Source organism: Neolamprologus brichardi, chromosome 9 (assembly GCF_056152115.1).
Source record: "Neolamprologus brichardi isolate AB-2024 chromosome 9, ASM5615211v1, whole genome shotgun sequence".
NCBI lineage: Eukaryota > Metazoa > Chordata > Actinopteri > Cichliformes > Cichlidae > Neolamprologus > Neolamprologus brichardi.
In genome coordinates, this window is record NC_142112.1 from 33,387,171 (window position 1) to 33,403,297 (window position 16,127).

Sequence of the window (16,127 nt, forward strand, 5' to 3'; positions counted from 1 at the left end):
CAGGTCTTAGTATGCCATCATCTATGCTTGATATTTATTCAGATTGATTGTTTATAAATCAATCTGTCAATTCAAGTTGGTCTGTTTTGTGTTTTTCAGAGTAAACTTTAATTGCTTAAAAAAAAAAAAAAAAAAAAAAAGCAACCTAAGGAAATAACATACCATGGTATCTCCTCTTTCACGTTTGTCACATGTGCTCAGTGTGAACGAGCTGAATGACGATTGAGGTGAATGGTGCCAGGGTCTGAGCACAGCTCCCAATAAAGATGTCAGGTCCTCATAATAGAGTCTGTTTCAGACTGTTTAGTTAGAAACGTGCACTTGAGTAAACTTCCTGGAGTAAACAAAAATGCCCCCATGCACAAAACTGGGCCTGCTGCTGGGTTATTGACCTTCTTCAACCCTGTCCAACTCATAATTACAGCTCAATCCAAATGTCCACATCACAGATTCATGGATATTGAGGGGCATTACGCACATTCGGGGCATCAACAGTGTCAACCAAACAACATCACTGAAAGAGCAACATGGTAGTTTGTGCACTTTGATGTAAAGTTCATCATAAAAGTTGGTAACAGTCCTCTGTTAGCTTGCCTTGTGAAGACTGGTTGTTGTTCCTACACCAACTGCACCAGAAAAAACTGCACGTATGTCTTGCTTAAATTTCAAAGTTCAATGATGTTGACTATAAGGTTACTGAAAAACAGCAAGTATGGGAGAAGCAGCCATGTTTTCCCTTTGTTCACTCTTTAAGACAAAAGCCTATAAGATGTTCCACTGAGCGAGTTGGTCCTTTAAGTTCTTGGCTCTAAAGAAATTAAAAATAACCTTAGTTTTCAAGGACTCCTCAGACAGGTGAACACTGTGAGAAGTCAGTCCTTATAGGCCTTAGGGTGGATATTGGTATTAAACCTGCCATTTAACTGGATGGCTGTGCTGTGTGGGAACATCAGCCAAAGATAAGTTGTTTGGCAAAAACTTCTACAAAAATACTATCTAGTGTGGACTAAGTGTGTAGTACTTGACAACAGGTTGGCCGAGTTGGATATTTTTTTGTTTTTGTCTCTTTTAAGCCCAAAGATTCCTCAGATATCTGAGACATAGATACAAAAAAAACTTCAGCAGATATATTTGACCTTATGAAGCATTGCTGAATAAACCCACATGGGTTAAGCTGGTCTTTAAGAGCACATCCTCCACTTGGCCCCTTCAGCATTGCTCTTGTGGATTAAAAGTAGCAGTCATGCCACATTATGGTAATAAAACTGTGCATGACATACTTGTAATGCTTTAAACTGACATTTTGACTCAAGTTCCCAGTAGAAATGCTGTGATTCTACATTAGGCACTGAGATATGGATGTTTTTAAATGTTAACAGTAATAATGGCTTTGGGTTGCAAGGTCCATTAGAGGATCTTTTTGATGATTTAAAGGCAATGATGACATTTTAAGAAATGAATAACAATTTATTAATGTTTATTAAGCAATAATAAGCCATTATCTACAACTAACAGGCATAAATAAAATCCAACTTTTTTTTTTAATCTTGGAGAAAGCTTTCTCCCCAAAACACCACTTCAACCCCAAGTGTTGAGAAATTAGAAAGTTCTTTAGAGCATATAGAACACAAAGTGCTAGTAGCGGAAAATATTGCAACTTTGAGAAACTTCAAAAGGGCCTTCAGCGCCGTTTCATAGCAACCAGCACGACACAAACCATTTCGGCTGAACTTAACTCCATCTATCCCTGCATCTGCAGAACAAACAGCTGCCCCCTCTGCACCCTGAACGCCTTTTCAGGAGAGTGTCGCAGAGCTGAAAGGCAAAATATCTGAAGCACGTTTGATTTAATCTCCAAATTTATTTACTTTGAACAGTTTGGAATTCTTACTTTGGCGGCAGTCGATAAAATCACGCTGATATGAATCCAAACCAATAAATATTGAGTATAAATCAAATAATATTTCTTCTAGTTTGTTTGTCAGGGTAAAAGTCATTTTATAGTTTAGGTGTCTCAAATAAACCTAGAGTATTATATTAAACATTATTTTTCTCATGTTTGTCATTGGTGTGGTGAAACAAATCTGAGCGCCCTGAATAACTCATGTTTATTTAAGCTCAAACACACAAAAGAGGCTAAAATATGTCAAAGAAAAAGGAAATGATCAAAAATGACAATTACAATCATTCTGTACATGATGAGACTGCTGTACAAAAGCGTTTACCCTGTTTATGTGTACTGTACATCTACTGATTTACAGTAAGCAGACAAAATGCTTGCCTCAACATACAAAAGTGGGAATAAAATGAGTCTGGAAACATCCACCTCTGCAGTGAAATATTCAAAAGCAGATAAATCAATACAGCCCTCATTAACAGTAACCTTACAGCGGCCTCCCACTCCTGACTTGTTACTCACATACATAAACTCATTGTTTTACAGTTCAGCCCATATACAAAGCAGTTTCAGAATTAAGGGGAAGATGAGAAGGTGGAGGAAGATGGCATGTGGGCTGCTGGCGAAGGCCTGGAGGATCTGGCTTTAGAGGATGGAGTCAGTATGAGGCGGGTCAGGGTGAAAAAGCAAATGAACAAATTCAATCACATGAATAAACATCAAAAACATAAAAACTGAAAATAATAGAACAGAAGAATGCTGCAATTTTGAAAACTCTCAAATTTTACTATTTTTATGAGCTTGTTGGCTTCCTTGCAGAGAATTTGATGAGAGGATCAGCATCACTGTATCTGTCCATTCACAGCTGGAGCTCAGCTCAAATGGGGACACCAGCTAGCCTGGCTTGCTTTAAAGTTCAAAAATGTGATTTATTTTTTAATATATCCAAAGTTCTCGAATTAAAGAAAAATGTTTTGATTATTTTTTTAAAAGAAGAACAAATGAAAAAAAAAGAAAAAATATGAATAGAAAATATCAAGTTGTGATTTTTTTTTTTTAAACAGGCAGAGATGTAGAAAGCTAGCCAATCAGCTAATTTGAGGGGAAAAATGTAAATTTTAAATATTCATTAACTATTAAAATTAAGTTAACTTTAAAGTTAACAAATATACCCTCACAGGTAAGCTCTATATTGCCACGTCTTGATGTTTAAACGTTTTATTTTTTTAGAGCTTTATTTTGAAAGCTAACCTGCTAGCTAGTTACACGGACACAAGGGGAAAGCGTTAGCCTAGCTAACAAAGAGAAGTTCTGATGCTCTCAAGTTAGTGCAACGTGTTTTTCTTGCAAAGATATCCCTTCTCTCTAGCTACAAGACAGATAAGAAGGTGATGCTGAACTTCTCATCCAATTGCCTGAAGTGAAGCTAAATTATTCCTCCAACTGCTCATCATTTTCATTTAAATTAATACCAATTCAAGGTCTTAATTTCTTCATTAAATTGCTTATATCAAGTCTCTGTCAATTATGAGTTAATTGGCAATCCTAAGTGACAGCTTTAGATTGTTTTTGTGTGCAAACAACAGGCCAAAGTACAAGAGTATTTATCGTACAGTAATATAAGACAGAAAAACCTGATATATGAGAGGCTGGAACCAATGACAATCAATTCATTTAACATTGTTTATTTCTTAAAGCCCTAATAAGACGACTCTGTACTACCTGTGTTTGTATTTCAGCTGGTATGTATGAACATTACAATCCATATTTTTGACAACGCAGCCTTTACTAACTATGTGGAACTATCATCACAGCAACAGTTTGTTCTGCACAGGTTGTGTTTTTGACAAAAAAAAAAAAGAAAATTGATTTTAGCTCCCCAGAATATTCAGGCTGGAGGAGGCAGAAGAAAATCCTGCACAGTTAATTCCTGCAACATGAGGGAACGGTGAGCGGCCAAGTCCGGACTACCTGTACTGCAGCACCAGCTGGAGACATCGCACTCGGAGCGGGCGTTCATCTAAACAACTCTATGATGATGCATTTCTACAAACCACAGACTAAACGGGCAATCCAACCACAGCGAGTGTGAGTGTCAGCACAGCTTCCAGCCAAAAACAAATCGGCGGGCCAGAAACGTATCTGTAGGGATACCCAAAGCGTTCTTTCAGGAAAAATGGAAGGAATGGAGAAAGGTGGGTGTTTCGACGCCAGCAGAGTGCTGTCCAATGAGAGGAGAGTGAAGATTTAAATGCATATTTCCATTTCGATTAAAAAAACCCCACAACATTAGAGCAGTTTGTGGCTCTCCTTCCTGCCCTCTTCTTCTTTATCATCATCATCGTCTCTCTACACTGCACTGTAGTTTCCTTTAATGCCCTCGATGTGAGTTTAGTTCCCTCTCCTTAACAGTGTCCCACCCTGAGGAGAGGCAGGGCTGGTGGGAGGGAATCCTGAGGGGGGTCTGCAGCGGCCTCCCTCAGCCGCAGGAAATAACAGTGAAGCGTTTGGAGATGCAGGACATGTTGTGCAGCACGATGCCCAGGAGGAAGAGCAGCACACACGCCACCAGGATCACTGTGCACACTCCAGACCATGTGGAGCCCTTTCCTGCTCCTCCCACTGGACCAGTAACCCTCCTCTCTCCTTCACTTCCCTCCAAACCTACACCGTCTAGACCCATAGCCAGACCCAGTGGCTGCTCCTCGGGCACAGTCACCACTGTCACCCCCTTCTGCTGGCTGCCGGGCAAGAAGCGACATCCCAGCTCCCCTGGCAGGCCCAGTGCCCGGTCTTTAGCGATGGGAAGCATGTAGCAGCCATTGCTGGGGAGGCGAATAAAGACAGGCGTGTGCTCAGAGGTGTGAGGGATGGCGATGACGGTGATGATGTCTGGGTCATCCGGGAGGTGAGACACGGACAGGCCCGGGGGGAGCTTGGTGACGCCACGACACCATGGGCAGCGGATCTCCTTCTGGCTGCTGCGCATTTGGGTCAAACACACCGAACAGCATGTGTGTCGGCAATCCAGGAGTTTGGGTCGCCGTCGGGGGCTGTAGTAGTTAAAGCAGATCTGACACTCGAGCATCGAATCCTGGGAAAGAGTCTCCATTTCCAGGAAAAAAGGTATTTTCACAAGAGGGAAAACACAATTTAATCGGCTCTAGAAGAAACGCAGGGGGAAGCAGAGCTGGTTCCGTTCACGACTTCACAGTGATATTACGGCCCTTTGGGGGCAACATGGCCCTTCATCTGCAACAGAAAGAAATAAAGGAATAAAAACAACATCAATAAGAATTCAAGGTTTTGTACGCACATTGCAGAACTATCTACTGAGGATCTCTTCTTTTTGATATTCATCATTTGATATCAAGAGTCTGCAGCATCAGCAGGAACTAAGACTCTTCTGACTCTGGAGAGAAAAAGGACACAGTGCAGCTGCTGTTTGCTTAAAGTCTTTTCACCAAAAACTCATCTCTCGGTAGCTTGCTCATCACTGAATACTCAAACATCGGCTCCAATATTTACCATTTCTCTGATGCAGAAACGTCTTGTTTTTTGTGCCCAAACCCAACCTTTCATGACTGCACCGGTGCTTTTGCCTGCAATTACTGCGGCTTTTAGAAACCGTGCTGCTGAGCTGAGCGGTGTGTGTTTGACCTTTTGAAACAGCAACTAAAAGGTCAACTGACTCACTTGTTCCCAAGCTTTAATCAGCACAGGAAGTAGGTTAAATTTCCATCAGACACCAACATTTTTTTATAAAACATCAATTCATTGTCGTAAAATATGAGTGTGCAGGCTGGCTATTTTTGCCTGTACAGAAATTAGAAAGTGGTTACCAGTGATGGCAACTTGATAGTGTCTATTGGTTTGAAGGTTTGGCATTTTGGAGTTCGACATCAAGTTTTTTTTAATGACAAGTTAGGAGTGGATCTGATTGTGAGAGTGCAGCAGACTCATATTCTAGAAACTTGTCAGTCAAGCATGTAGTGCTTTATCATCTACTTTAAAACTAATAACTGAGCATAAACACATGAGACCAGTATTTATAAAAAATAAGTTGTTGCAAAAGTGGCAAAGATTTTTTGTTCAGAGACTGTCTGCAAAGTGCAACACTAGAAAAACTGAGATCCTGTTAAACATCAAATTTAGAGACCAGTCCCAGAGTCACACAGGCCTACAGACTAGTCAGTGACTGACTGGTCAGTGACTGGCAATCTGATAGTGACTAAATGCGATGAGGTTTCCAATGTAGCACCATATTGAGGATTTGCAGACATGTGACCACTAACCACATGACTTGTCTGTAATTTGGGACGTGTGATAATGTAGAACAAGTGAATAAGGCCCAAGAACTGGAGACTGGACACAACCACATGCATGCAGCCTGTCACCAAGGAAAAATATGTATTTCCCAACTGGCTGGCAAAAGAAAACCTCGTTCTGATTGCTTTGATTTCTAGCGTGTGGCTGCAATCGAAGATTGAGTCACGTTTTTGGCTACAAACACTATTCAGCTACTCTAAGCACTAGTGAAACACACACTTAAAAACTGTATTTGCTTAATTAGTATTTTCAGAGAAACATGAAAGACTGCAAACAACCTTGGCAATCAGCCACAGCAAACACTGAGGTTTTTGATGTAATGCTTTCTTTGCAAACTTCACCCAGCAATGACCAGAATGACTTTTTCCCCTAACAACTACTGGTTACCAGGGAAAACAAGAACCTTTCCCTGATATAATAACAGCAAAGGCACGAGGCCTTTTTCTAAACAGTTATATCATGTTATGACCTAAATGTTAGCATTTAAAATGTATTACTTTAATATGTATTAAATACAGTAATATGTATTTTATAATGAGTGCTTTGTTGTGTGCCTGTATTGAAGGGTTTTATGTGACCTTCATAGGGACTATAGGTTTGAAATAGCAGTTTTGCAAAAATCTGACTTTTTGACACTGAAAACTTATTATAATCTCATGGATGAAGTTAAAATATTGCTTTTATATGTGATTAGTGTGCTAAGCTAATGCTAATGCTAAGAGCCATCTTTCATGGCGTCCACATGCCTGTGCTGTATATGATTATGCATTGCTCCAATAAGCGGTTATATATCAGCTTACTCTTCAGTTTCTCGGTCAAAGTATTGCAGAACTGTACTGGACTTTTCACTTTTCTTGTTTACAACTTCCTGTCCCATTAATTAAAAATATGTTTAAATATGATTGGCTCCGATGATTTCAGATATCGAAGCAACTTTAACTAATAAATAAAAAAACATCCAACTTCTTCCTAAATGTTCAATGTCTGTTTAATCTATTTAAAAGTATTAATCTGCTGGATCTGATTTTGAGGAGGTTTGACAGCACCACGTGCCGTTAAAAATTAACAGCCTCCTATCTCATAATTGTCTGTAAACCATGCATGCATTGTGGTTCAGCTAATGAGCACCTCCTGTTCTGGATTTTGCATTCATGTTGACAAAACAAAGTAGTTTTGTGCAATCTGCTTGCTACTGCAGCAAAAACAAAATCACAGGGAGAATTAACCAAATGCCATCGTTTGCTGCTCTTATTGGACCTTCAAGCTGTGCGGCGGCTGCTTTGTATTAGAGGAGCTTTCAGAACTTGCAAAGATGCTGTAAGAGTCATGTCAAATCACTAAATGCAACATGAGTCTGCAAGAGGAACAGATGTGACTTATGCACAGATAAGAGGCCTAGAAGAAGGGAAGGTACAAGGGCAGTGGTCAAAATACAACAATGCATCATGAAGGATGAGGAGTCGTGATATGCAACAGACACTCTACACATCAGCCGGCAGTGGACTGCAGAAGAGGCGAGTTCACAAGACTCGTTGTCGGTATCTTTGTTAACCACGGCTAATTCTTTTCTCCTTCAGGCCACAAACTCCATAAACAGTTTCTTCCTCCTCCTCCTGCATAATCACGTCTCTACCGTGTTAATCCATGCGGAAGCTGTGATAGTTTGCTTTTGCAGATGATTAAACCCTGTCAAAATAGCACCAAGGAAACAATGAATACCAAACAGGGCCCTGCTGACTTTATATTTTATTTTCTCGCTCACATTGTCAAGTGTGAAAACTGCTGAGGAGGGAAGGGTACATCTATCTTTCTCTACGCTGCCATCTCGGCGCCGTCGGCGTCCGTCCGGGCGTGACTGTGGGCCGACGTCGAGGACGAAAAGGGTGAGTGGGGGTTAGCAAAATAAAGTGTTGATAGAAATGGGGAAAAAGGTGACCACTGATTGCCCTGCAACACTGCGCATCTTACACTGTTATCAAAAACAAGATCTTAGGCAATTAAACTCATCCTCTGGCCCTGTGGGGACATTGATGTAGCAGTGACAGATAAGAATGAGTTCACACTAAGCGTGCTTGGAGCGCTATATTCAGTCTTCTTTTAGTTTGCTTCACTTGAGTGAAAAAAGATGATCACATTCGACCTTGAGTGGCGTTAAATAACAACCACAACGAAAAAAAGGACAGGCTGGTCTGTTTTAAATAATTTCACTGACTGAGTCATCAATATATGCTGTAAGAAAGCGGTAGCCTAGGCACCCTCATGCATAATCACATCCTGCAGCTCTTCCTGAGGGATCCTGCATAGCCAGATGGGAAGCCTAATCCCTCCAGTGTATTCAAGGTTCGCCCTGGGGTTTCCTCCAAATTGCCCTAACCAGAACACCTCCTTAGGGACGCATGCAAGAGGAATCCTGATCAGAGGGCTGAGCCACCTAAACGAACGCTTTCCAGAATAAAGAAGCAACAAAACCCTTCCCAGATTTGCAAGACCGTTAAGCTCTTTTCTGAATATGATTACTGATTCTATTTAGCTTTAATTTTTAGGGATTCACCACTATAGCAATTTGATAGAAGATGGTGAATTCCATGCGCAGATATTTTGAAGGTGAATGTTCTGCACTTTTTTCAGTTTCGCTACCACTCAGCAACTAGTCGGCAAGCTTTACATGCAAACAACAGGTGACTGCAGCAATGTTAGCGACGTTTTTTGCTGCACACTCTTTACTACTGATTTCACCTAATTGCAGCAAGCAACCATTCACCAACCAGTCAAGGATTGCATTTGATATCCTAGCATGTGGAGGTTACCATTACACTTCATCACTTCAACCACTTTAAGCATATTTGCACTGCACAAGACACTATATAATGTGGATTGCACAACACTGGACGTTATATTCCTCATTTCCAGTTAATATTTGTACAGCTGCTGTTATTGTGTGTATATATATATATATATTTATATTTATATTTCTTCATACATTCTTATATATTTCTATACTGTGTATTGTGTATTTTGTTGTACAGTTATTTTATTTTCAACTTTAATTTATATATTTTATCTTATTCTTTCCCAGTTAAATTTACCCTTCATTCTAATTTGTGTTGTACAGTTATCTCATTCTTAACTTAATTTTTATATTTTATTTTATTCCTTCCTGGTTAAATTTACCCTTTTTTATTTTCATATTTATTTCCTATCTTATTCATAGCCTTTTCTTTTTTCTTTAGGTCACGAGCAGTTGTCTAAGCATTTCACTGCATATCGTACTGTGTATGACTGTATGTGACAAATAAAAATTTGAATTTGAATTTGAATTTGAATGGGGTCACCAATTGGTCTGTAAAGCGAGAAAGTGAAACCAAAGTAAAACTAAGAAAATGGGATACAAAGCAAGCTGGAAAAAGACCAATAACTCTAACACATGAACATGTGATATATATTACATGTAATGTTTTAATTGCAAAGTTCTTGAAAGCATCAGGCTGGGCTTTTCAGAGGCTAAAACCCAGAAGGTGATGTATTAATGATCATTTGACTAAATAATAATATTGCAGCTTTATTAGGCAAGTCCAAGTATGTTGGTACAATGTTGCACTTTCCTTCAGAAAGTTATGATGAGTCCTGTCGTGGAGCATCTCTAGTGTCTGTCGTCAGCATCCTCCACTCGGCCGCCCCGCCTCCCTCTCCTGCCTTCAGCACCAGCACCAGCACCCCCTGAGGCAAAACTCCCTCTCCAGCTGAGTCTGGAGGCTAGACCCTCAATTCCTCCTCCTCCTCCTCACTCTGCACTCCCCAGCTGACCCAGTTTCTCCACACTGAGTGAAAGCTGGGAAAAGGTGCAGAAAATTTCCCCTACTTCCATGGAAAAGTGAGCAAGAAGAGCAGAGACAGAAACCTGCCCTTGAGGGGGGGGGGGGGGAAGACAGCTCAGGGTATTACTGAATCCTTCTCCCAAAGATAAGGATTAGCTTTGATCTGACATAAATGCTTTGTGGCTCAATATTCCCATACACCCAGTCGCTCTCCCTCTTTTCTTCCCTTCTGACTGCAAATCCTTTCCTCCTCTGCTTTACATCAGTTCAGGATTTTCACTTTCCAAGTGACTTTTTCGCTCTCCTCCCTTTGGCCTTTTTCCTTTCTATGCATTTTGTCGACGCCATTGATGAAAATAAAGCCACGTGATATAAAAATACAGCATAGACTTGTAAAATAAGAAAAGTGCACTTTGTTTTAGTTTAATCAAATTGTCAAAAAGACCAATACGATAGCAGGTTTGAATGAATAGCCTGTGCTGTACAGTTGAGTCAGTCATAACCACAAACCCACTCCGAAACCCTTCGATGTAACCTGACATCACTCCCTCTGGAAATTTAACTCTCAGGAAATGTTGCATCGACACAACCTGTAACTATTGTGGTTTTTGAGTCCAATACTGGCCAACCACAGTGTGTGAAAGGTCAGTGGTTGGTGGTTCCTGCAGTCATTTATACGATCTACAATAAATCATTAAATCTATTAATGCAAACAATGAGCCTTATTTATTGCATTTATACTAAACTTTACTAGTTTTCACTGGTGCCTTTTACTTTTTGCTCACACACTTGTTTAATTTAATAATATAATAATAAGAAGAAGAATAACATATTTTGACTATAGAAACTTCCACACACTCCCACGCTTCATTAATTTCCTTGTGTTGTTATACTGTGTTTAGACCTCGAAGCCACGTTACAGATCCACATATAAACAATGTTTGTGTTTTTTAAGGGTTAGACAGTAACAGACCGCCATGAACTGCTGTAGTAATTATTGACTTCTGGTGTGTTTGTGTTCAGAGTGTAGTTCAAATGTTAATTAAAGCATTCTTTCTGTAGCTGTGTAAGATATGAAGCCTGAGAAGGGCTAAAAAATGTAATTTAATACATTGGTACAAACACTGTTAAGTGCATCTGGTTGCAAAAACTAGATGACTCAGGAGGACATTGGCTCCACTTGGGCTAAGGGGTGACTGCAGTTGGCATCTACCCTGATGGTGTTGGGTCTAGCCCAGCGGTCCCCAACCTTTTTTGCGCCACAGATTGGTTTATGCCTGACAATATGTTCACAGACCGGCTTTTAAGGTATCGCAGATACAACAAAATAAAACCAGTACCGGTACCAAAAAAAGATTTATTTATAACACACAGGAAAAGACCCAGGGAAACTGAATTAACTATAAAAATTATTTAAAAAAAAAAATAAAGCTAAAAAACGATAAAAACCCTGAAAACCATCAATTTCACACCCGAGCCTCAGCTCTCGCGGCCCGGTACCAAACGACTCAGTCCGTTGGTCTAGCCCAATCAGGATGTGCGATTTAGCCCATCTCTTTGTTCTCTTTAGTGATAAAAATGTCGTTCTTCAGATTGTGTAGCTAGCTTTAAAGCTTTAAACCAAATTGCAATTGTAACTGCAGGAGTGAGTGTTTCCATGGAAAAAGCAGAGACGAACTGATGTGTGCTCACGCTCGGATCGTTCAGCGGAGTGTGAGCATAGTCCAACCGGGGAGTGGGCAGAAGGGGACACTCGGGATTGGATACAGCACAGAGCAACCTCTGTTTGTGACAGAGCCCACAAACTCCTCTTTAAAGTGTTCACAGAGGTCAGCCGAAGGCTCTTTTCCCACAGACCTTTTTGCAACCACAAGTATTGCCCCCTAGTGGCCTTTAACAGAGTGCAGGTTTAACATTCTTCTCTGTTAGCTTAACTTTGCAGACCTGAAAGCTTTGTTTATCTTTCACATTGCCTGCAGCACCATTTAGATATTTAGAGGTATGAATTTGTATACTTTTATCTCAAATTGAGGATTATGTAACTTTGTATTTTTTTTAACATTTGTGTGAATAAAGAAAGTTCTTTAAAGTCTTTTTTTTAGTTTTAATATTATAGAAGAGAATCGGTTGCAGTTCTGAGAAACAGAAAGAGACGTAAATTACCTACACGGGATAAAAGTACACGTGTATCGTTATCATTCCCAATGCACTTTATGTACACAACAACAACCACCACGGTGCATTTCTCTGTAAATTATATCCGTCTGTGCATAGTATAGTATTTTGCGTACGCTACACTATTTTTCTTATTTATATTTTTTTATATTTTTATTTTTCGAATACATCTCTAATTTTATTCTGTCCCTTGCGGTAATGAGTGAATTTCCCCACTGTGGGATTAAATAAAGTCAGTGTCTATAATTAGCACAGATTATTTATGTTTTGGATTAATCGCCATCATTTTCCAAAATCTGTCACCATCATCGTCACAATCTGGATTTTAGTTGTTTTTGTTGTTGTTGTTCCCTGAAAATGGAGAGGGATGATAATAGAGAATCAGACACTCTATTATCATTTTCTCAGCCTGTAAGGAAAAAAAAGTCCTCGTCTGCTCTCGAGGAGCGTTGTGAGGTCATGAAATAACAGCAAGGAGCTGGAGGACCAAACGCGGCTGCGACTTAACAATATGATTTATCGATTCAACTGAGCTGTAACCAGGACAACCTGGCTGACCCACTTACTGTCACACCTACATACTGTGGATACGCAACAACGAAATCTCCACAAAAGGCTTCAGGAGCAGCGTTGAACAACAGCAACCTGAGACTGAAGCGCACCTGGAGACGGTTCGTTTGAAGGAAAGTTTACAGCGTGGGAGGAGGGAATGATGTCCGATTTAGTAACGATGCAGAGTGACCGAGCGGCAGCCTCCATAGGCCCATCGCGCCCGCGGTCCTCTGGGAGTGACCAACAGAAAACAACCCCTCCCCACGGGGCCTCCGCACACAAATGAGGAGGAGGACAGAAAAAGTGTTCCTTCTCGCAGACAGGAGTTAAAAATAACCACAACAGCCACAGCTCCACATGGCCGACATAATAAAGAAGCTGGAAGCAGCGTTGGGGAGAGCTTTGCTGCACGATCTGATATCCTCGTGTTGGTGTTGTTCCCAGATCATCATACTAAAGGTTGTTCCAGGATCAACATTGCAAGTGACCAATCAGAATGTTGTGATGTCATACTTTTGCGACTTCGGGAAAAACCGGCGTAAAACAAAAAACTGTACTTAAGCTGCGAGAAACCGCCTTTGTCCGCCGATCAACGGACCCTAACCCTGACCCTAACCCTTTAATAAACGCTAAGCAGAATTGATATTGTCCTTGCAACATTGGAATTTCATAAATGCATGAATGGGTTGGTGCGCAAAAGAATAACGTCACAACAATGTGATTGGTCACTTGCAATGTTGAACCTGGAACAACATTTTCATGATGATCTGGGAACAACACCAACACCAGGATATCAGATCATCCGAGCTTTGCTAATCCGGCGGTTTGCACCCATGAAATGTCAGTGAGCTGATGATGTACAGTGTGAGCTCGAGGGAGACGAAAGAGCAGATGACAAAGGACATTACTAAAAGGGTTGATAGTTTGTTTTGGCATATTTGGTTTTTTAAAATACTACAGACAATAAAACTCAGGTGAGGTCGAAACAAATGCAACACCTCGACCCACAAGAGCCAACAACTAACAAACTGACACACAAACTTTGTGTTCATGTGTCTAAAGGATCCTATGTCACTGCTAACCAGATCTCTTAGGAACTGAAGTGTTTTTCTACACTAACAAAATGACATTTAAAAAAACAAACAAACAAAAAAACGATTAAATCAATGCTGTCAGCTCAATGTTTTTGTCAGATTTCAACCAGATTTGCCCAGATTGAGGTTGGAAAAAATTAGACCGCAATCAGAAACTGATCTATTTTTAATTTTTCTTTTTACTTTGAACAAATAAAACCACAAACATTACTGTCAGGTGGACTGGACACGGTTTCATGTATCTAAAAGTCTAAAAATGAAAAAATTAAAGCACTCGAAATGAAAATTAAGCTAATTTATGTCATATTGAACACAACAGTGTCCAATAAATTGTTGTATTTGGCCGTCATAATCTTTATGAGAACAGCTGATCATGACTTATGATTTTCTCACATGTCACTGCTTCCAAATTAGGTCTTTGACAATTTGACAGACTTTATAAAGATAATAAATCTGATAAGAGGCCAGAATTTAAACAATCTGAAAATATCCTCCACACCATTACACCACCATCACCAGCAGCAGCCTGAACTGTTGAAACAAGGCAGGATGGATTCATGCTTCCATGTTACTTAAGCCACATTCTGAGCCTACCATCATGTTACCACCGTGTTTCAGCAGAGACTCAACAGACCAGACAGTGTGTCTTTAATCCTCTGCTGTCCCGTGTGGGTGAGCCTGTTTGAATTATAGACTCAGTTTCCTGTTCTTAGCTGACAGGAGTGCCATGCAGTGTAGTTTTCTGCTGCTGTAGCTTCAAGCTTTGATTTGTTGTGCATTTATTGATGTTCTTCTGGATACGTTGGGTGTAATAAATGGTTGTTTGAGCTACTGTTGCCTTCCTATCTGCTCAAAGCAGTCTGGCCGTTCTCTGCTGACCTCTGACATCAACAACACATTTTCACCCAGAGAAACAACACGCACTGGATATTTTCTCTTTTGTGGATCATTTTTTGAAAACCTTAGTTGTGTGGGAAAATCCCAGCAGATCAACAGTTGCTGAAATACTCACACCAGTACTTCTCAACCACATCTGCATGCTAAATTGCTGCCAATCACATATTTGCATCAATGAGGAGGTGTCCTTCATAACGTTGCCGGTGAATGTAACTCGTCAGTTTACTCAGAACAATCTGGAAAATTCAATTCAATTCAATTTTATTTATTTAGCGCCAAAATTCGCCTCAAGGCGTTTCATAGATACAGAGAAAAACCCAACAATCATATGACCCCCTATGAGCAATCACTTTGGCAACAGTGGGAAGGAAAAACTCCCTTTTCAGCCCGTTCTCACTCCCGAGGCGTAACATGCCGACGTTTTGTCACATCCCGCGGCGTTCCTGAGGAACGCGAAAGGAGACCTTCGGCGTTCTTATGGTACGTGGCGGGTTATGGCCGAAATCCAGTGCAATGACGCTCCCGCGGTAATAGACGTTCCAGCCCTGTATTCCAGCCCTAAACCTAACCTTATCCCTAGCCCTAACCATAACCTTTTTCCTGACCTTAACCATGACTTTAATTATGTTAAATAGCGTGTTTCTAAGCGATTTGAAGAAAAAGAGTGAACAGGTGTAGATTGAGTCCATACGGTTCTCATATTTCCTCATTTTTCTGAGGTAGGAACGTGGTGGGTAGCCGAAAACGTAATATGTTGACGATTTGTCACCTAGCCTAAAATGTTACGCTTTGGGAGTGAGAACGTGTTGCCCTTTTAACAAGAAGAAACCTCCAGCAGAACCAGGCTCAGCGAGGGGCGGGGCCATCTGCTGCAACCGGTTGGGGTGAGAGAAGGAAGACAGGATTAAAGACACTTATTTGAAGAGTTTCAAATAAGCGTATTTCTGCTGCAAAAATACACTGAAAACTTATTTCTGCAGCAGCTTCCTAACAATAAATTCGCTTCTGATCCTCTATCATGAACAAACAACTCAAACCAACATCAAAGAGCTGAAGCACCTGCGTTCTCCCCGGCAAACATCTATGAAATGGCAGTGTTGCCTCCAGGGTCACTGCAATAGGTTACTACTGATTAGTGTGAAAATTAGTGTGGAAATCTGTGCTGTGGCCCTGCTACCATTGTTAAAAAACGATCAATTCAACCTGTGAAAAACCAGTTTCATCCAGTTAACCCACTTATTCGTCCACAACTGCATCCAGATTTGCTTTTAATAACACAGACAGACGCTGATGTAGCTCACTGCTGGAACTCATCGCTCACCTCCACCCCACTTTGCTTTTTTCACCTGTGTCGCCTTCAGTGTCAAA

The 16,127-nt window shown here is 40.6% G+C and overlaps 1 protein-coding gene across 2 annotated transcripts in view; it reads right to left on the reverse strand.

Moving 5' to 3' along the window:
• Positions 1 to 275: 275 nt before the first annotated feature.
• The window catches only part of rnf152 (ring finger protein 152), a 62,256-nt gene continuing 46,404 nt past the window's right edge, over positions 276 to 16,127 (reverse strand). For both annotated transcript variants that reach the window (XM_006799196.3, XM_006799198.2), the window contains one exon: positions 276 to 5,149. In XM_006799196.3, the coding sequence (XP_006799259.1) occupies positions 4,377 to 5,009 (633 nt within the window). In that variant the 5' untranslated portion in view covers positions 5,010 to 5,149 and the 3' untranslated portion in view covers positions 276 to 4,376. The remainder of the gene's footprint in view (positions 5,150 to 16,127) is intronic.